A 17238-nucleotide genomic window follows, 5' to 3' on the forward strand; every position below is an offset into this window, starting at 1 on the left:
CGCCGCCATTTTCCCAGTGATTTTTACTGCTCTTCAGCATCGGCTCAGTGCTGAGCAACACTACAAACAGGTAAGTATAAGACTCTATGGGTGCAGAGTATGCGGTATGGCCCCCCTGGACTTATAGATACGCCCCTGGACCTACACCATTCTTGTAATCTGCGTAGTTATTTCTTCTGAGTAGCAAACTCTGGTGTTGAATCATAAAAGGCCTTGGTGCAAAGCCTACAGTCATAATAGTCATAAGGAGCAACCTGTCCCTTCTTATCTGTGTTTTGTGATTTAGCACCCATGTGTATAAGGCTTGGTATGAGCTCCTGGCTTACATGTATGATTTATCTATATGAAGCTACAGCCTTCAATACTTAAATGTCAAAAAGCCAAGGAGGATGAGTTGAAATATATTCTCTGCTGCCCTGTTTAACTTGCAGTTCATGTATCTTATTATCTTGAGTGCACTCAAGGCTTCATTAGCTAATAGCAGTGTCTGTCATGTATATTTTTCAATCATCCCCTGGGCTTAGAGGAAGACCTCTGTCACAGTAATTTTCCAATCCATAACTGAGACTTTTCCTCAGCCTGGGGTTTGCACCACCATACAGACTTTTATGATCACAAAACAGTTACATGATATTCTGACTTATTGAAGTGACATTTGAGATCCTGTGGTCATTGGTGCCTCAGCTGCTGTGTTCTTATATTGAACTGTTGTTGTATGGCCATGAGGCGAAATAGAGAAAAGCATTCCAGTGTCCACAGCACCTAGAGGCCTATGTACTAAAGATCGCAGATAGTAGCGCAATGGTTTCATTGTACATCGCAGCAGGGATAATCATTTTCACATGATTTCCCTACTATGTACTAAATGTAACTTGCAGGAACAGCGGTAGCGCTAACCAATGTCCCTGCAAGTTATGTTCCCGGCCCCATGGGAGGAGGCTTTCACATTTGTGTAAGAATCCTCCAGGGAATATGACACTGCGCACGCATACAGTGTCAGATTCGGGAACTGGACAGAAGCTGCAGGAGAGGGATTGTAAGAAGAAGGTGAAAAATAGGCCAAGATTTATGCTAGGTGGAGCAATCTGCCCCTGCTCCTCCCCCTAGATACACCTCTGATCACACCCATATGTGCTTGCTGAACATCTCATTCCTGATAATATGGTCATTAATATGGAGTTGGCTCCCCTGTTGCTGCTGTAACATCCTCCATTTTTCTGGAGAAGGCTTTCCATTAGACTTTGGATCATGACTTTGGTAATTCGCATCCATTCAGACACAGGAATATTAATGAGATTGTGCACTTATGTTTGCAGATGAGCGCTGTCACACAGTCAGTGTTCCGGTACTTCCCTGAGGTGTTGGTGAAGAGGTCAGAGCTCTGTGCAGGCCAGTCAAGCTCTTCTACACCAGCTCCGCAAACCACTCTTAATGGACTTTGTGCACTGTGGGCATTATCATGCAGAAACGGGAAAGGGCCTTCCTCAAATTGCTGTCACATAGCTGGAAGCATACAATTCTCTAGAGCAGTGGTTCTCAACCTCAGTCCTCAAGTTTCCCAACAGGCCATGTTTTAAGGATCTTTTCTATGGAAGCAGGTGGGATAATTACTGACCCAGCAAAATAGATGAACTCTTCTGTGCAGGATTAAGAAATCCACAAAGCATGACCTGTTGGTGGTACTTGAGAACTGGAGCTGAGAATCCCTGCTCTAGAGTGCAGTTGTTTGCTTTAGGTTTAATATTTCCCTTCACTGAAATTTGTGCTGGGTACACACTATACAATGTATTGTATGATATATAATTCCGACGCGGATTAAAAATGATACAGTATATCAAACACATCCCGGCCAGCCTTCATTGCATTGTCCCATGTGTTGGTGTGCACATCAGATGGGATGATGCAATGGACGATGTGGCGTAGTTAAGTGCAGCATGTAACTATACATCGCACCAACATGGGGTGGATCATGCAGTGTGTGCGACACGTGATGTATTGATATATCGGTCGCCGCATGGCTGGGTTGCACCATCATGTGGTGTGTACCCAGCTTAAGGGTCACATGCCAATCCATGAAAAACAACCACAGACTATTTTTTCTCCACCCCCAAACTTTTAGTTGTCCATATACATTCAGCATCGAAGCTTTCTCCTGGCATCCGCGAAACTCATGTAGCCTGTTTAGATATTGATTACTAAACATTGAATGAATCATCACTAGAGCTTAATATACATTTAATATAAGGTCAACCTTTAAATTCCACAGTAAAACAAACTTTCCATTCTATTAACATTTTATATATGTTTATAAGCTGACCGTATTTTATCTAAAACCATATTATCTGCATAATTCTATAAAATGAAAACTACTCTGGGACTAAGTTAGGTAACCAAACACTGGTGGCTCCAGAGGTGGGGCTGCAGCGCAGTCCAAAATTGAAATAGGGGAGCCACACCAACTGCCAGTGAGTTCTGGTCGGTGATGTTTGGCAGCATTTGGAGTGGCAGTTGGTGGGGCTCCCCTATTTGAATTTTGGACTGTGCTGCAGCCCCTCCTCTGGAGCTACCACTGGTCCCAAAATAAAATGTCTAGAATATGTTGATGTTCCTGCCGCATATGTTATAGTGTTCATTCTAGCACCCTGCACATGTTAGAACCCATGCAGTTCCTCTTTCCTGCCTGGGGTGTCGCTCTCTCCCCCTGTGCTTCTAGCACACAAACTGTTTAATCTCAGCAGTTTGTTGCATCAGCAGAGTGTGCTAGAAGCACCAGAGCAGAGAGCAACATCCCAGACAGGATAGAGTTACTGCACGGGTTGTGACAGGTGCAGGGTGCTAGAATGAAGACTAAGTTATTGATACATGAACATTTCTTAAAGGATGAGCAACTGAGTGTTAGGAGTTTTTACACATTTGGATTGTGAGTACACAAATAGAATAGAACAAAATCTTAATTTTATAAAAACCAAATGGACGGAAGATGCCATTTTGCAGATGTCAATTTATGTTTTTGACTCCCTATTTGTCAGTGCTGCTTTTAACTGCAAGCGCATATAGGTATGTTGTCCCTGAAATTAGTAGGTTCTGCTACCATAACATTGTACATGCTTTTACTGACATTATGGCAAATGCTACAGTAGTTAGAAAAATAGAATTTGACGGCAGATAAGAACCACTTGGCCCATCTAGTCTGCCCCTTTTCATGTATCTTTTAGGCAACTTCAACCCTATTTGCTCCTTACGTCTCTCTTAAGGATATTCTTATGCCTATCCCAAGCGTGTTTAAATTGTTCCACTGTCTTAGCTCCAACCACCCCTGATGGGAGGCTATTCCACTTATCCACTACCCTTTCTGTGAAGTAATTTTTCCTCAAATCTCCTCTGAGCCTATCTCCCTCCAGTCTCAGTGCATGTCCTCGTGTTCTTGTACATCTCTTCCTTTGAAGAATGCTTCCCTCCTACACCTTGTTAAAACCCTTCATGTATTTGAAAGTTTCTATCATGTCTCCTCTTTCCCTTCTCTGTTCCAGACTATACATATTAAGATCTTTTAGTAATGTAGTTAATTTGTTTTTTAATTCAAGCAAGTCACACTTTCAACTGTGCCCTGTTGTACAGGGAGTTTTTTTCTTTTTTCCTAATAGACTTTCAATTATATCAAAACACTTAAGTTGCATTTCCCTGGAATGCTGGCAGTCGCTGTCTATCTTGCTGCAATATTAGAGTGGTGCGTATGGAAATCTTATTTAATGTCCATTTGCATTTTACTGCAAAGCGAAGTGTCAGCTGAGATTTCCACCATCTTTTATTAGGGAGGCTGAAATCATGTCAATCATTTGGAATTCTAAATGCTAATCATAAAATGACCTTGAATTTGTCCTTCTGGCACGGTGAGGTTTATATCATTTACAGCAATTGGCCAACAACAGTAGCATAATTGCAAAGAATGGGATAGGAAATCCTAATACATTCCAAATATACTACTAATCTAAAGTGTATTTAGTTTATTTAATATTGACAGTCATAAAAGTGTGTAATGTGTCACTGAGTACATGGAGGGTTATTATAGTTACATAGATGTAGAGGTGGGGGTTTGAGCTTAAAGGATGGGGCTACCTGGGACTATCAGAGATTGGGTTAGGTGGGGGCTAAGGTTGAGTAATTTGTGCTAATGCTCGGGATATGATAAATAGTGGTCACCTATACTACAGTGTTAGTACACTGCTTCTATCTGCTTTTAACTTTTATTCAATCAGGAGATACACTCGCTATACATCCTCTGTGTCAACAATTCAAACCTCCTGGCCAGTATACTTATCATGTATTTCAGTATAGGTAATGTGGAGACTGCCACCTCTAAAGAACTACAGTGGTTGTGGCTAGTTAAAGACAACATACTATAAAAATAGACCACCACTTTTAAGCTTTCAAATTAATTATTATCTTAATGTACAGTTTTTCTAATTTTTATAACATTATTATTATTATTATTATTATTATTATTATTATTATTATTATTATTATTATTATATTAAAAAGTGCCAGACAAATGATGATTGTTACCAAGCAAAAGAATAATCTGGTACTAGATTTTTGTAGTCCACTTCTATCTTAATCCAGCATAATATTGATATATTTTGTATATTATGCTATATACACTATATTTTATACTATCTGGGATATCTGGCGTTGCCCGGGGAGAGCATGGCATATGAAAATGTGCTTGGAGGATATTCGTAACTGCGAGCGCAGTTGCAGTGTGACAGTTGGTCCTCCGACTCACTGCTCTTCCGTTGGAGCTCTGCCTGCGCCCCACTGGTACATACCAGCCTGTGCCTTCAGATCAGTGCAGGTTTAGGGACTGGAAGACATCCTGAGCGAACTTGCTTAAACCAAAATTTCAAATCAGAGACTCCATGGCCTAGTTGGTGGGCACCATGTAGACCTCCATGGCCGTGATGAACTTCAAATATAGCCAAAAACCTAATCCTTGTCAAGCTCCACCACTATCTCAAATTTGGAGCTAGGAACAAAACTCTGGCTCTGCATAAAGGACAAACAGAGACGCACACGCACTTTCATGCTTATTATATAGATTATATACTATATAATAGGAATTAAATCATTCAATAAATCATCCTGCTACATATTGCTTTTGTTTTTTTTGCAAAATTTACAAACCATAAAAATTAAATACGTTATAGAGGGAGAATGAGACGCAAACAATCTTAAATCGGCTCTCTTCTATGCATTCCAAATCCATCAATATTTGCATGTATGCTGGATGATACATCAAAAGGTTTTCAAAGAATGTTAATGGACCACAAACCTATTAAAAAGAGTTAGTAAGTGGAATACATTATAAATTGATCAACTACTGTAGATACTTTCTTTTTTTGCCAAAATGTTGTTCTTCTAGACATGACTGTATTAGTGACGGGACAGTTGCAAATCCATTACTTAATTTGTCCGTCACTGTGTGTATACTGAGGGTATATAGTTATTTCAGACATAAACTTACAGCTGACACTAATTTAAACATAAGTGGAACAACAAGAATGTCCGAGAACACTGTTAATAAATATTTTGTGGAATCTCAACCTGCCTCACTTGCACAAGACAATGTAACATTATCATCTCATGATACAAACTTGTCTATATAAAAGTGTTACTAAATTGCAACATGAGATTCAGCAAGATTTTTGAATATCAATATTATGGTGCATACACACAGTCAGATATGTCAGAGGAACGATTTAAACGATTTTATGAACGATTGAATGATTTCAGCCTGTATTCAAATTAATGAAATTGACCAAATCTGACTGCAAACACATCAGATGTCAGATATCGGTACCTGACAAACGGGAACGCACATTGTTCATCATTGCAGGCTCACATGTCAGATTTTCTTTCAGATATGAATGATTTTTAAAATAGTTATCGTTTAAATCTGAAAGAAAATCTGAAAGAAAATCTGACCGTGTGTAGGCACCATAATTCTGTGATCAATTGATTATATGAGAAATATAAATCAAGATACAATTTTAAATTAATTTGACTGCTGTTTGGGATCATTTTGGTGTAAGGGAATCTTTCCTAATCTAGGAATGTTGTTACAAGTTCATATTATTATCCTTGCTCTAGTTAAGAAAGCCCTTGGTGTAAGAATGATGAATTAATTACAGAATAAGAAGACCCTAAGGAGACATACAGTTCAGCTATTTGAAATAATAAGAAAATACAGTACATCATATTTAATGCGTACTCATTTCTAACTAATAGGTGACTTCTGCTGTTTTCAATAATAACTAGAATGAGTTTGATTAAGGAAATATCAATCTCAGTTGTCCAACTGCAACAAGAAATAAAACAATAACAAACTCACCAGATGTATCTCGTTGCTATGGTTTTTTTATATATGGTTTTATATTATTGATTTCCTGTTGCAGCGCTGGGATATATTGTACTGTAAGTATTGTTTTTAGAAGTGTGGTGAAACCTCTAGGTATATATAGTATGAGGTCTGTGTCACCTTGGTGACTGGTCCTCTATGGTGAGTGCCGGCCTCACTATGCGCACAATTGATGGCTGAACCATCAATGGTTTCTTATTGATGGTGAAATGGCAGAGCTGTAGATGGTCATCCCTTATGCAATTTATGCATCTGATGCCAGGCTTATTTATGCCTACGTCCTACTCTGCATAGTCTGCAATCCATTTGATACGCCCTCACTGAACATTGCATGCATGAGAAAGTTTCTTTACAGTCCAGTTATGCGCTTTAATTTAAGTGGAAGCGCATTTGAAATGCATACGACTCTACATCCTTCGTACTTGCATATGATTGGTTCTGTAGCATGTGCAGTGCAAAACAATGCAAGTTACAATCTAGTAAATGACATAGGTTCAACAGTGCATCAGCCCCAGAGTGAGCAATTTGCTGCATCATACGCTTGAGCCTGCTCCCTTAGTTATGCAAATTACATAATTAATCCCAACCTACAAATGTGTCCACGTACGTCTGACTTCCTTGCATGTTAAACAGCCCTTCTCGTCTCGCCATGCCGTGGCATGACTCATTAGCTCCAAGTGCCTATTTGTGCAACTTTTTACCTTCAAATGCATCATATTCACCAAACAATGCAAACAGAACGCATAGAGAGCTTCTGCTGAATAAAATGCTATGCGGCATGCCTATGTTCTGTGTGTGACTGCAGGTGCATCTGCATGCGGCATGCTACATTACAGTGTCACAGCCGATGACACTGTAATGTAGCATTTCGCATGCAGATACAGTCGCACACCGAACATAGGCATCTTTGGGACCAATTCCTACTTACCTTGTTGTTTTGCCGGTATCAGGAGTGTGAATTATGGGTAGATAACATAAGCATTGTCAATCTATGTTTTCAAGTGTGTGTGATGGGGGGAATTTGTAACAAAACTGGGAAGACTACAGAGAGACTTTGTCATACATACAGACTAGACTGGGCAGATAGTTGGACCTATATGGTTAGCGAATGCCATTTTTTTTTTTTTTGAAGACACATATACAAGAATAAGGGACACTAGGCTTAAGGTACATTAGTGATCATGCTGTATGTGTCCCAATAAAAAATGTGAATGCATAAAATTATTACATAATTCAGATGAACTGTATTATTAACAATTACATAATTAGCAGCTAGCATACGCAAAAGCTTTTTGCATTTAAGAATTAATTTATGATCAGTCAATCAGCTTTGTATGTGTACAGCATTAGTTATATGAATGAAAGGGATCACCTTGAATGTAAAATTAGAACACTGTGTGCTTTGTTCAGCTGATTGGTGGTAAATCTATATGAACAGACTTTGAATTAGTGTAACCCTCCATTGTCCCATAAACTTTGTCTGGTCAATAACAAGATTTGGGGCCAGTGCACATAGTCTATTATGGTAATGTCTTACTTGGCCGACAGAAAGAGAGAACCAAGTCCTGCATTAATCAGGCTTTGCCTTGCTTCAGTGTGTGTGTAGATGAAAATGTGCACTCCAGCAGGTCATCTGCCATCATTCAGTGATTTTATATATTCAGTTTAAGTGCTTTCACACATTTTACATAGCTTGGAATATGTATGGAATGGGATCGACATTTGTCAAGCGCATTAAATGTAAACTGTTATAAACTGTTTGGCTGCTGTTCTGCATCCCCTTTTCAATAGTCTCCTGAACTAGGAAAATTCAGCTGCATTCAAAGACACAACTGCAGATCACACCATAGCACAGTGATAGTATTTTCACACACTTAACATTTTCCCATCTGTAGATACCAGTAGATAAAGAATAAATGTGGTTCTAAATCTAAACTTGTATGAAGAGCCATACTGTACCTATTGTTTTCATACCCCAAAACTGGAACGCACAATGAGGAGTGGAGGTAGGTCAGCGTAGAGCACCTGCCAATTGGAGCATTAGATAAAAGCAGAACAGAATATTTTACCAATGTCAATGTATAGACCAGTTTAAACTGAGTGGGTCTAGGTCAAGGGTAGCCAACCTCTGTCCTCAAGAGCTACCAACAGTTCACGTTTTCCAGACCACCTAGCTGGTGCATGGATGTATTCATTACTCACTGACACATTTGAAAAGATCCACAGGTGGAGCTAATTATTACACTTGTGATTCTGTGAGGAGACCTGACCAGGGATGGCTACCACTGGTCTAGGTCATCATTTAGCTAATCAGTAATGATGTGATGTTCTGATCCTGGTATGGGATGATCATAGATTCAAATGCACCTTTAGAGGAAATATAATGCCTTAGAGCTTTATATTGGCGGATCCCCTGGTATTAATAGTTGTGTTATACTAGATTTTTGTTGTGTGTTATCATAATTTTCAGGTAGTTTTCATATTTATTTATTACCAGTTATTTATATAGCAAATACATATTCCGCGGTGCTTCATAGAGAATATTTGCCCATTTGCATCAGTCCCTGCCCCAGTGGAGCGTACAATCTATTTTTCCTACCACATGTACACACGAGGGTAAATTTTTGTCAGTATTTTATTGGATTTTAGAAGTAAACTGGAGTACCTGGATTAAACCCATTTAAGGATGGGGAGAATAGACGAATTCCACGCAGTTAGGGCCTTGGTGGGATTCAAACCCAAGACCTCAATGCTGAGAGGCAGTAATGCTTACTATCACACCAACCATGCTGCATATGATTGTGATGCACTTTTCATGCAGCAAACAAGGCTACAATGAATGATGTTCTTGGGTTAATTGAAACAACATGTGTATTTGTGATACTGTTGTTGATGTGGAAAGCTCCATGGCATTGGGCAGTGGGGAGCTACCAGTAACACTGAATACATTGTGTAGGGTCATCACAGTATTAAACAATAAACACTTATACTGGATAGCTTAACTAACATTTGTTCTAAAAAATAAAGCTCATAACAAACCTGTTTTCTTTTTCAAGTAGGCTACCTACTACTTGTACCATATTTATCATTAACATTTAGAGATGCACGTTGGGCATTGAAACATGGCAGTGTATAGTGCAATTTGAAATGTATTAATCTATTGTGCTAATTGTATTTTGTTTTTTTTCAGAGAGCCCTTTGGGAGGAAGAAGCTAGGTAAGGCTATTAGATATATGTTTATACTAACACGGGTGTTTGATATTTTATCCATAAATTCTTTCTCCAAAAAGTTCTGAAACTAAGAAAGGAAAAATTAATGAACTGCTGCTACTGATGACATAATCAATGATCATTTCCTCCTTCAGTCATTGTAACTTTCACTAATAAATAAATTAAGATTCTATTTACTAATGTTCAACTATAAGGCTGGTTTTCGATCACCATTTATCATAGCGAAAGAAATTGTTATTGCTGCAATTTATTTGATATGTGCTGTCCTGGGATCGCCTGGGTCATCCTAGCTGATAATCAAGCCAATAAAAATTAAGCTGCACAGATCTAAATGCTCAGTGTGACATGTAAGAAAGTGTTTTTATTTGTATAAAGAGTTGGGTACTGGTGTGATGAGTTGGGCACCTTTGTTGGTAATTTGGCAAAACACATGAGAATAATTCTCTAGTAGAGTTATCTATAGTGATAACTTGGTATGAAAGGCAATGTGGAAATAGAAGTATCTAAAGGCCACACATATAAGTTGAAACATGAGCCGCTGACATTGATTTTTGTCGTTTTGATTAAAACCAGTGGTGACTCTATAGTTTTGGCTGCAGCGCAGTCCAAAATTCAGATAAGTGAGCCACACCAACTGCCACTCTAAACACTGCCAAACATCGCGGGCTGGGACTCACTGGCAGTTGGTGTGGCTCCCCTATATGAACTTTGCACTGAGCTGCAGCCCCACCTCTGGAGCCACCACTGATTAAAACCCATTTAACTGTGTTTCTAATTATTTGGCGATCTGCATAGTGGAGGGCAGCCAGAGTTTTAGAGTCAACTGTGAAGCCATAAAGATATATTAGAAAGGATCCATCTGAACTTTAGACAGGCATTTATGTGAGACACCCTGTATACAGAATATTCTCCAGACCTGTTGAACTGTTGGAAATGTCCCCTAAATGTAAATCACGGGAAAGTTATCTAAACAAATTGAATCTGTAACATGAAGATTTCCATGATACTGCAAACCGCTACACTGTTACTACTTCAGCTCTAGCTTACAATCAATTTTCTCTTTTCTTTACAGTATGTCAGGGATTTTCAGGTTAGAAAATATACTAGCAGCCCAAATGTATACATCTGTGTTGGGATAGGGTTCCCTCAGATGTTTTGTACTTAGTGTCAGATATTTTACCTTTTATGTTCCCCATATACTGCTTATTGGGTCTGCATCAGCTGTTTGAGGAAATAAAGCTGGGGATATTGCCAGTGTACATCAGTTACATGCTATGAGTTAATTCCCAACATCCTATTTGTTTCCTGTGCATTTAGCTCATTTCTATTTAATACACTCCTGACAAGTTTCCACTGTACAGGCAACAAACGTTCTCTTCAACGTCATCTGTCTGTAGTGTGGCCTCATTGTCTTTGGAGAGATTCAGCAAGTCAGGATACAGGTGGAGCAGAGGGTATTGCAGCGAATGGTACAAAAAGGCAACTCTTTATCCTGAAAAAGATTCAGTAATTGCGCTCAGAGACCTACTATAACAAGGATTCTCCACTTGGTTGGTTAGCCATGTTATACTTTTTCTGCTTTGTCATAATAACTGAATCACTTGTATACAATGGCCAAGGTATACACACTTGCCGATGCCGACCGACGACGGCGGGGAGGGGGAGCTGGCACCGCTCACGATATCCCCAGATTGGGCTACTTGTACAGGCGCCTGGGGATATTGTAAATGACCAGCGGGAGCGCGCACTGTTAGTAGTTTTTTGCATACACACTGGCCGATATTGTGAACGGTAACTATATCATTATCGTTCAAAATATTTGCAAGTGTGTACGCTGCTTAAGAGCGTAATAGTATACACTGTGAAACTTCATGTAAATTTTAAACTGTGTGATTGAACTGACCTGTTTGTTGTGTAAATTAGGACTGTTCAATCCATAACTTGAACTGTCGTACTCAAAAAGAACCAATCTAGTATACCTTGTTCCATGATTCTATTATGAAGCTATTTTTTGTCTATTAATAATCCACCATTCATGGTATTATTATTCCCAGTCTTCCCAATCATTTTATAATAATGTAATAAATATATTCTGATACACCACATTACAGCAAAAAAAAGAACAAAAATAAGAACAAAGGAAGTTTAATTTCCTTTATAAAAACACCCAGGTATATATTAATTTAAAGATATATTTTTATGATGTTTTTTTTGTACCATTGATGCCGGGTGTGCGTTCTGTAATGTACCACCCATGGTCTGTGAGGTCCCTGCAGGCACAAGCTCGTCACTTGAGGATTGCTGGATGCAATGTGAATAAATACAGTTTAGATTGGGACACATTGGAGCAGTATATTTAGTGCACTGAGCTCATACTGACATTTTAGGATTTCTTTATATTATTATGGCATAATGTCAATATTTATGTGGCAGAGATGTACTATTTAGATGAGACCCACCTGTCCTGCTCCATATAGTCTCACGTGGCATTATTTAGCCAGTAGTCAGTATTACACTATAAAGCCTCGTATGTCCCCATATTACATTCTAGACCTCTATCTAGTCACATATACCCCATCTACATTGGGGAGTGGATAGGGATGAGGCCTGTGAGTGGAAGTTCCAAGCTTTCCTATGTCACACATTTGGCAGCTATGGTAACGGCCTGTAGTGCTCAGTCCTTTGCTGGAGAGATGCTACTATAATAAGATGTCTGCGGCACGTATGGTGTAATGGTGGTAAATGCTTTGCAGGAACAACCTTTTACTCTGGCACTCGGTGCATATGTATGCAGTAATGAATTATAGATGTGCTAATACACTACATAGAAGCTGGGAAATGAAATCCATGATACATGCACATTAAGAGATCATCTTACACTGCATCTAGTATCAGTATAACTTGGATCAGAGATCTCTGCTTGTTTCCATTGGCAAAGCACAAACCGCCATGAGACACTATGTGAGGAGCACAGCGTCTTCTGCTTTAATGTGTATCACAATGGTTTGTGTTACCTGGCAGTTATTTCATGCACGCCAAAGATGTAGTGGTGTGCCACTGGAGGCTTATTATAGGTACACTGCTTGATAGACAATGACTTCCCTGTACAAATGAATTGGCATTGGCACACATGATAACCAAATGACATATCCCCACACTGAAAGTACAGTATATGTAGTTTCACAGATCAGTGTATATTCTATACAAAAAAGTGTTCAAATGTCCAAAGTGTGATACTATACTTACCCACCTTCTGATGGGTAAACACATATTTAACATCCTACAATCATTTAGGATTGTTTCAAGTAAGATGTTAACTCTTTCATTAATATCTATTAGTAAAACTTATATTTTTCCATGGTGTTTGTACTGTAAACCACCAGACTTCTAAAGATCAAAAACATTTCCGTCCATAGCTGTGATACTTTTGAGTACTGCACTTATTGTGCTCTGCTGCCCTCTAGCTGTGACTAAATCTAATGGCAATGGGGACTGAATAAAGTGCTCTAGCTGTCAGTCAGTACACAAGTTAATTGCTTGTCTCATACAGGTTTATGTAGACCAGCAAGTAATAGTATATATGGGATAATGCACCCTGACTACAAATTACAACTTTATGATGAGAACGCAGGCAAAGTAGGGACTACCGCTTATCTAGGTCACAGAAATACCGGTGACCATTTGTGGTGGTTTACAGAAGGGCATGCACTATAGTAATACATTTGCTAATTAATAAAGGGTTGATGACATTGATTATAAGGTATGGCATAGAAAAACATTTTATACATAGTTTATTATAACATGCATATATTTTGCTGCAGGCAAATGCAGTGCATATAAACTACTGTATTATTATGATGACGTATACTTTGTATCTTATCACTTTAACTGATGTTTTATTGAGGATAGTCCTTTATTCTTAGTTATTTTCCAAACCTCTGTCGTAATCATCAAAATATATCTATATACATCTTTGTCTCTTTGGACAGGTGTAGACTCTGCGTCCGCTGATGCCTTTAATCTGGATCAGTATGTGGTGGTGGCAGCATATGAGAAACAGGAGAGCTCAGAAATCAGCCTGGGCGTTGGGCAAGTGGTGGATATCATTGAGAAGAACGAATCTGGTAAGAATATGTAAATCATTAACCGAGTGCACACAATGCTTTCCTTTGTCAGGGCAGTAACACTTTAGCTTGTTTGTAATAATGTCCATTTTGTAGGGTCTTGTTGGTATAATAAGATATAGGCTACCACATCCCCCCCTACCATCTCTCCATTCATGCTATATAGTAATCTACCCTCCTCACTACTATATGTTTATACTCCTACTTGGAACTTGTATCATTATATGGGAGATGAATCAAACCTTGGAGAGAGATGAAGTATCAACCAACCTGTGTTTAAAAACTGACAGTGGCTGATTGGTTGGTACTTTCTCTCTACTTCATATCTAGCCAAGATTTGACACATCTCCACCATTGTTCCTTACACTGTGGGCTCCCATTGTGTTGGGCAGTTAAGACCTAGGACCAGTGGCGGCTCCAGAGGTGGGACTGCAATGCAATCCAAAATTCAAATACGGGAGCCACACCAACTGCCAGTGATGTTTGGCAGCATTTGGTGTGGCAGTTGGTGTGGCTTCCCTATTTGAATTTTGGATTGCATTGCAGCCCCACTTATGGAGCCGTCTCTGCCTAGGACCACTCCTTCCCCTTGGAACCTACCAATCAGACTACCAGGAAAAGCGCTGACATTAACCTTAGCTTCTTAGCTCTCTTAAGGGAAGATGAATCAAACCTTTGAGAGAGATAAAAGGAAGAAGTTGCCCAATGCACTAATCAGCTTCTATCATTTATCTACCACCTCCACTCTATCTCTCTCCAAGGTTTGATACATCTCCCCCTCAGTCCCTCCCATTACTGGCAGTTACTGTACTTCTTCATGTAAGTGATATCCTATGCAGTTGGGCTTGAAGAGATGCTTGCTGCCTTTTAGCTTAGGGAAGAGGAATGTAAAGGTAATTAGAAAGCATTTTTTGTGTGTGGATTTTTAGCATATTTGGCTGGAAACCAGAATACGTCTAAAACTCAGCAAGAAAGAAAATGAGCTTATTCAGTCTTCAATAACACAGAGAAAACAAATGGCTTTTCCATTTATTGTTGTGCACTTACTATAAAGACTGGCATTTGTTGATTTCAGGCTGGTGGTTTGTGAGCACTGCAGATGAGCAGGGCTGGGTACCTGCAACTTGTTTAGAAGCTCAGGATGGAGGACAGGATGACTTCACTTATCAGCCTGAAGAAGGTGAGCATTAACGCGTCACTCTTTGTCATTCCATCGCCGCATCCAGGCTCACAAGTTCCGCAGTACACTAATGGCAGCACGTGTTCAAATGGAAAGCGGAAACATCCGTTACATGCTGCTAATTTCTATATGTTAATGAGTAATGCGTTTTCTAGACGCAAAAAGGAAAAAAGTCAAGAATTTTGTTCCCTCGTCAAAGCTTTGTGTGTGTATCTCAGTGTTTGTTGCTATAAGACGTCTAAATTTGTCTTACTAGTCTATGTACTATATGTATGTATGAGTGTGTGTTGGAATCCTGAAACTACCCCGTTAAGAGCGGTTATTTGGAGAACTATGACAGCTCCTCATTTCCTGTTTTGTCACTTCCTGCTTCCAACATGCTCCCAGCCCCATGGCGACACTGGTCCTTGCCTAGGCATGTCGGCCGTCGACGGACTCTTGGGGACTTGTACACCAGTGGATGGGGTCCAGGTGCAGAGTGGCTTGTTTTATTGTCTCTATTTACTGTCTGTATCTGCTGCTGTTTGCATGAGTACCAACCATTGGTGTTTGCATGTCTTGCACGGAATTTTCCTATATTGATAGCAAATGGAATATTAAACAGCATGCCTGGGGATGTATTCTATATAAACAAGACTCAATGAAGGGAAAATGTGATTTCATTTATTATCCAGAATACATGTTTTAACATGCCCATGGATTGTGGTTTGTATTTGTCTGTTCTTATACAGAAGCATATAGCAAAAATATGCTGCTATTGTACATCAGTATTTTCCAAATTGCAATTGGTTTTCAATAGTTGGGGGAAGCTATTTTCCTATGCACTCTTTCTACTCTGCAAAATAATTTCATATTGTATATTCTTTTTCTCATTTTGTGTTTGTATCAGAAATAATCCTGTTTCAAATTAGATAGAAAATATGCCCTCTGCACTGCAACATGTACTGTTCCATTATATTAAGGTCTGTCAGTGTATGAGAATTCTTCACATGCACAGATGTGTCCTCATACATCTAGCCTCAATACCCCACACAGTGCGGCTTGCCTGGCATGAGTGAGCTGCCAGGCCCTGTGATACTCTGCTAGCACTGGGCGGCTTTCTTCGCTGAAACTGCATCTAAGTCACAATGCGATGCGACTGGAAAGCACCAGCAGAGATTAATCTGATATGTGACACTTGTATCTGTGTGCAATTGAGCTTGTATATGAACCACAACGGAACTTGGAATGAAAAAAGCTGCAGGCGCTACATTGTAGCACTTTGTATACAGATTCAGAGACTCAGGACCTCATTCAGACCCGGTCGCAAGCTTGAGCGCTCTCAACCGGGTCGATGTTTTGGTCCTGCACACGCGCAGCGGCTGCACTGCGCGTGCGCACGCCCCGGAGTGAGAGAGAAACTCTCTCGCTCCGGAGCTCACTACAAAAGGGCCGGCTGTCGATGTTGATCGACAGCTCGGCCTGTTTTGTGGGCGGGGGGTGGCTACACAAACGGAGGCGTGGGCAACCTTAGGGTCTCGTCGCAAGCCCCGATGGTTGCGATGGTCTTGTCCATCGCGACCATCACCATGGTCGGTCACTAAGCTGTGGGTGGTAACCCACAGCTTAGCTAGCGACCAGGAGGCCGCACTTAAAAAAAAGAAGCGTCCGCCCTCATTCAGAGAGAGCGATCGCCTCTGAATGTGGGCCTCAGTCTAACACAGATATATAAGTGTCACATATCAAATTAATCAGCACAGTCTGATGGTGCGTTCTAGTCACATCGCATTGCGACTTAGACACTTTTTTGGTGAAAAGAAATGCCCGGTGCTAGCAGTGTCTCACGGGACCTGGAGAGCTATGAGGGGCTTTTTACTGTGACTGCAGCAAAGATTTATAAGGATACATCTGAATATATTGGAATACTATATTGTATACAGTTTCAACAAGATGTATCGCTACACTCTTCCTTAAATTAGCTTAAATACAGCTATCAGTATAAATTGGGTAAATGTCATCCAGAAAAGTTTTTACCGAATATGATGTGTGTTTATAAATGTATATTTCCTGATTTTAATTAATATAATTATTATTATTATTATTTTTTTTAACCAGAGGAGAAATACAGTGTAATCTATCCCTATACTGCCAGAGATCAAGATGAAATCACTCTGGACAAAGGAGCCATAGTAGAGGTCATTCAGAAGAACCTGGAGGGATGGTGGAAGATTAGGTATGCTGGTATCTAGCAGTATGTACAGCCATTGATGGAGCAGAATCTCTTATTAATAGGAAGGCATTAGTCTACA

The 17238-nt window shown here is 39.7% G+C and overlaps 1 protein-coding gene across 2 annotated transcripts in view; it reads left to right on the forward strand.

Annotated features, from left to right (window-relative positions):
- SH3PXD2B (SH3 and PX domains 2B) overlaps positions 1-17238 on the forward strand; it is a 162455-nt gene that overhangs the window by 134355 nt on the left and 10862 nt on the right. The window contains exons 6-10 of one of the 2 annotated variants that reach the window (XM_088457639.1): positions 9606-9631; positions 13636-13770; positions 14846-14950; positions 15338-15421; positions 17045-17162. In XM_088457639.1, coding sequence (XP_088313765.1) covers positions 9606-9631; positions 13636-13770; positions 14846-14950; positions 15338-15421; positions 17045-17162 — 468 coding nt within the window. The remainder of the gene's footprint in view (positions 1-9605; positions 9632-13635; positions 13771-14845; positions 14951-15337; positions 15422-17044; positions 17163-17238) is intronic. The other variant, XM_088457640.1, reaches the window with a different exon arrangement.

The sequence above is a fragment of the Taudactylus pleione genome, unplaced genomic scaffold (genome assembly GCF_031769625.1).
Source record: "Taudactylus pleione unplaced genomic scaffold, aTauple2 ptg000774l, whole genome shotgun sequence".
NCBI classification, from domain to species: domain Eukaryota; kingdom Metazoa; phylum Chordata; class Amphibia; order Anura; family Myobatrachidae; genus Taudactylus; species Taudactylus pleione.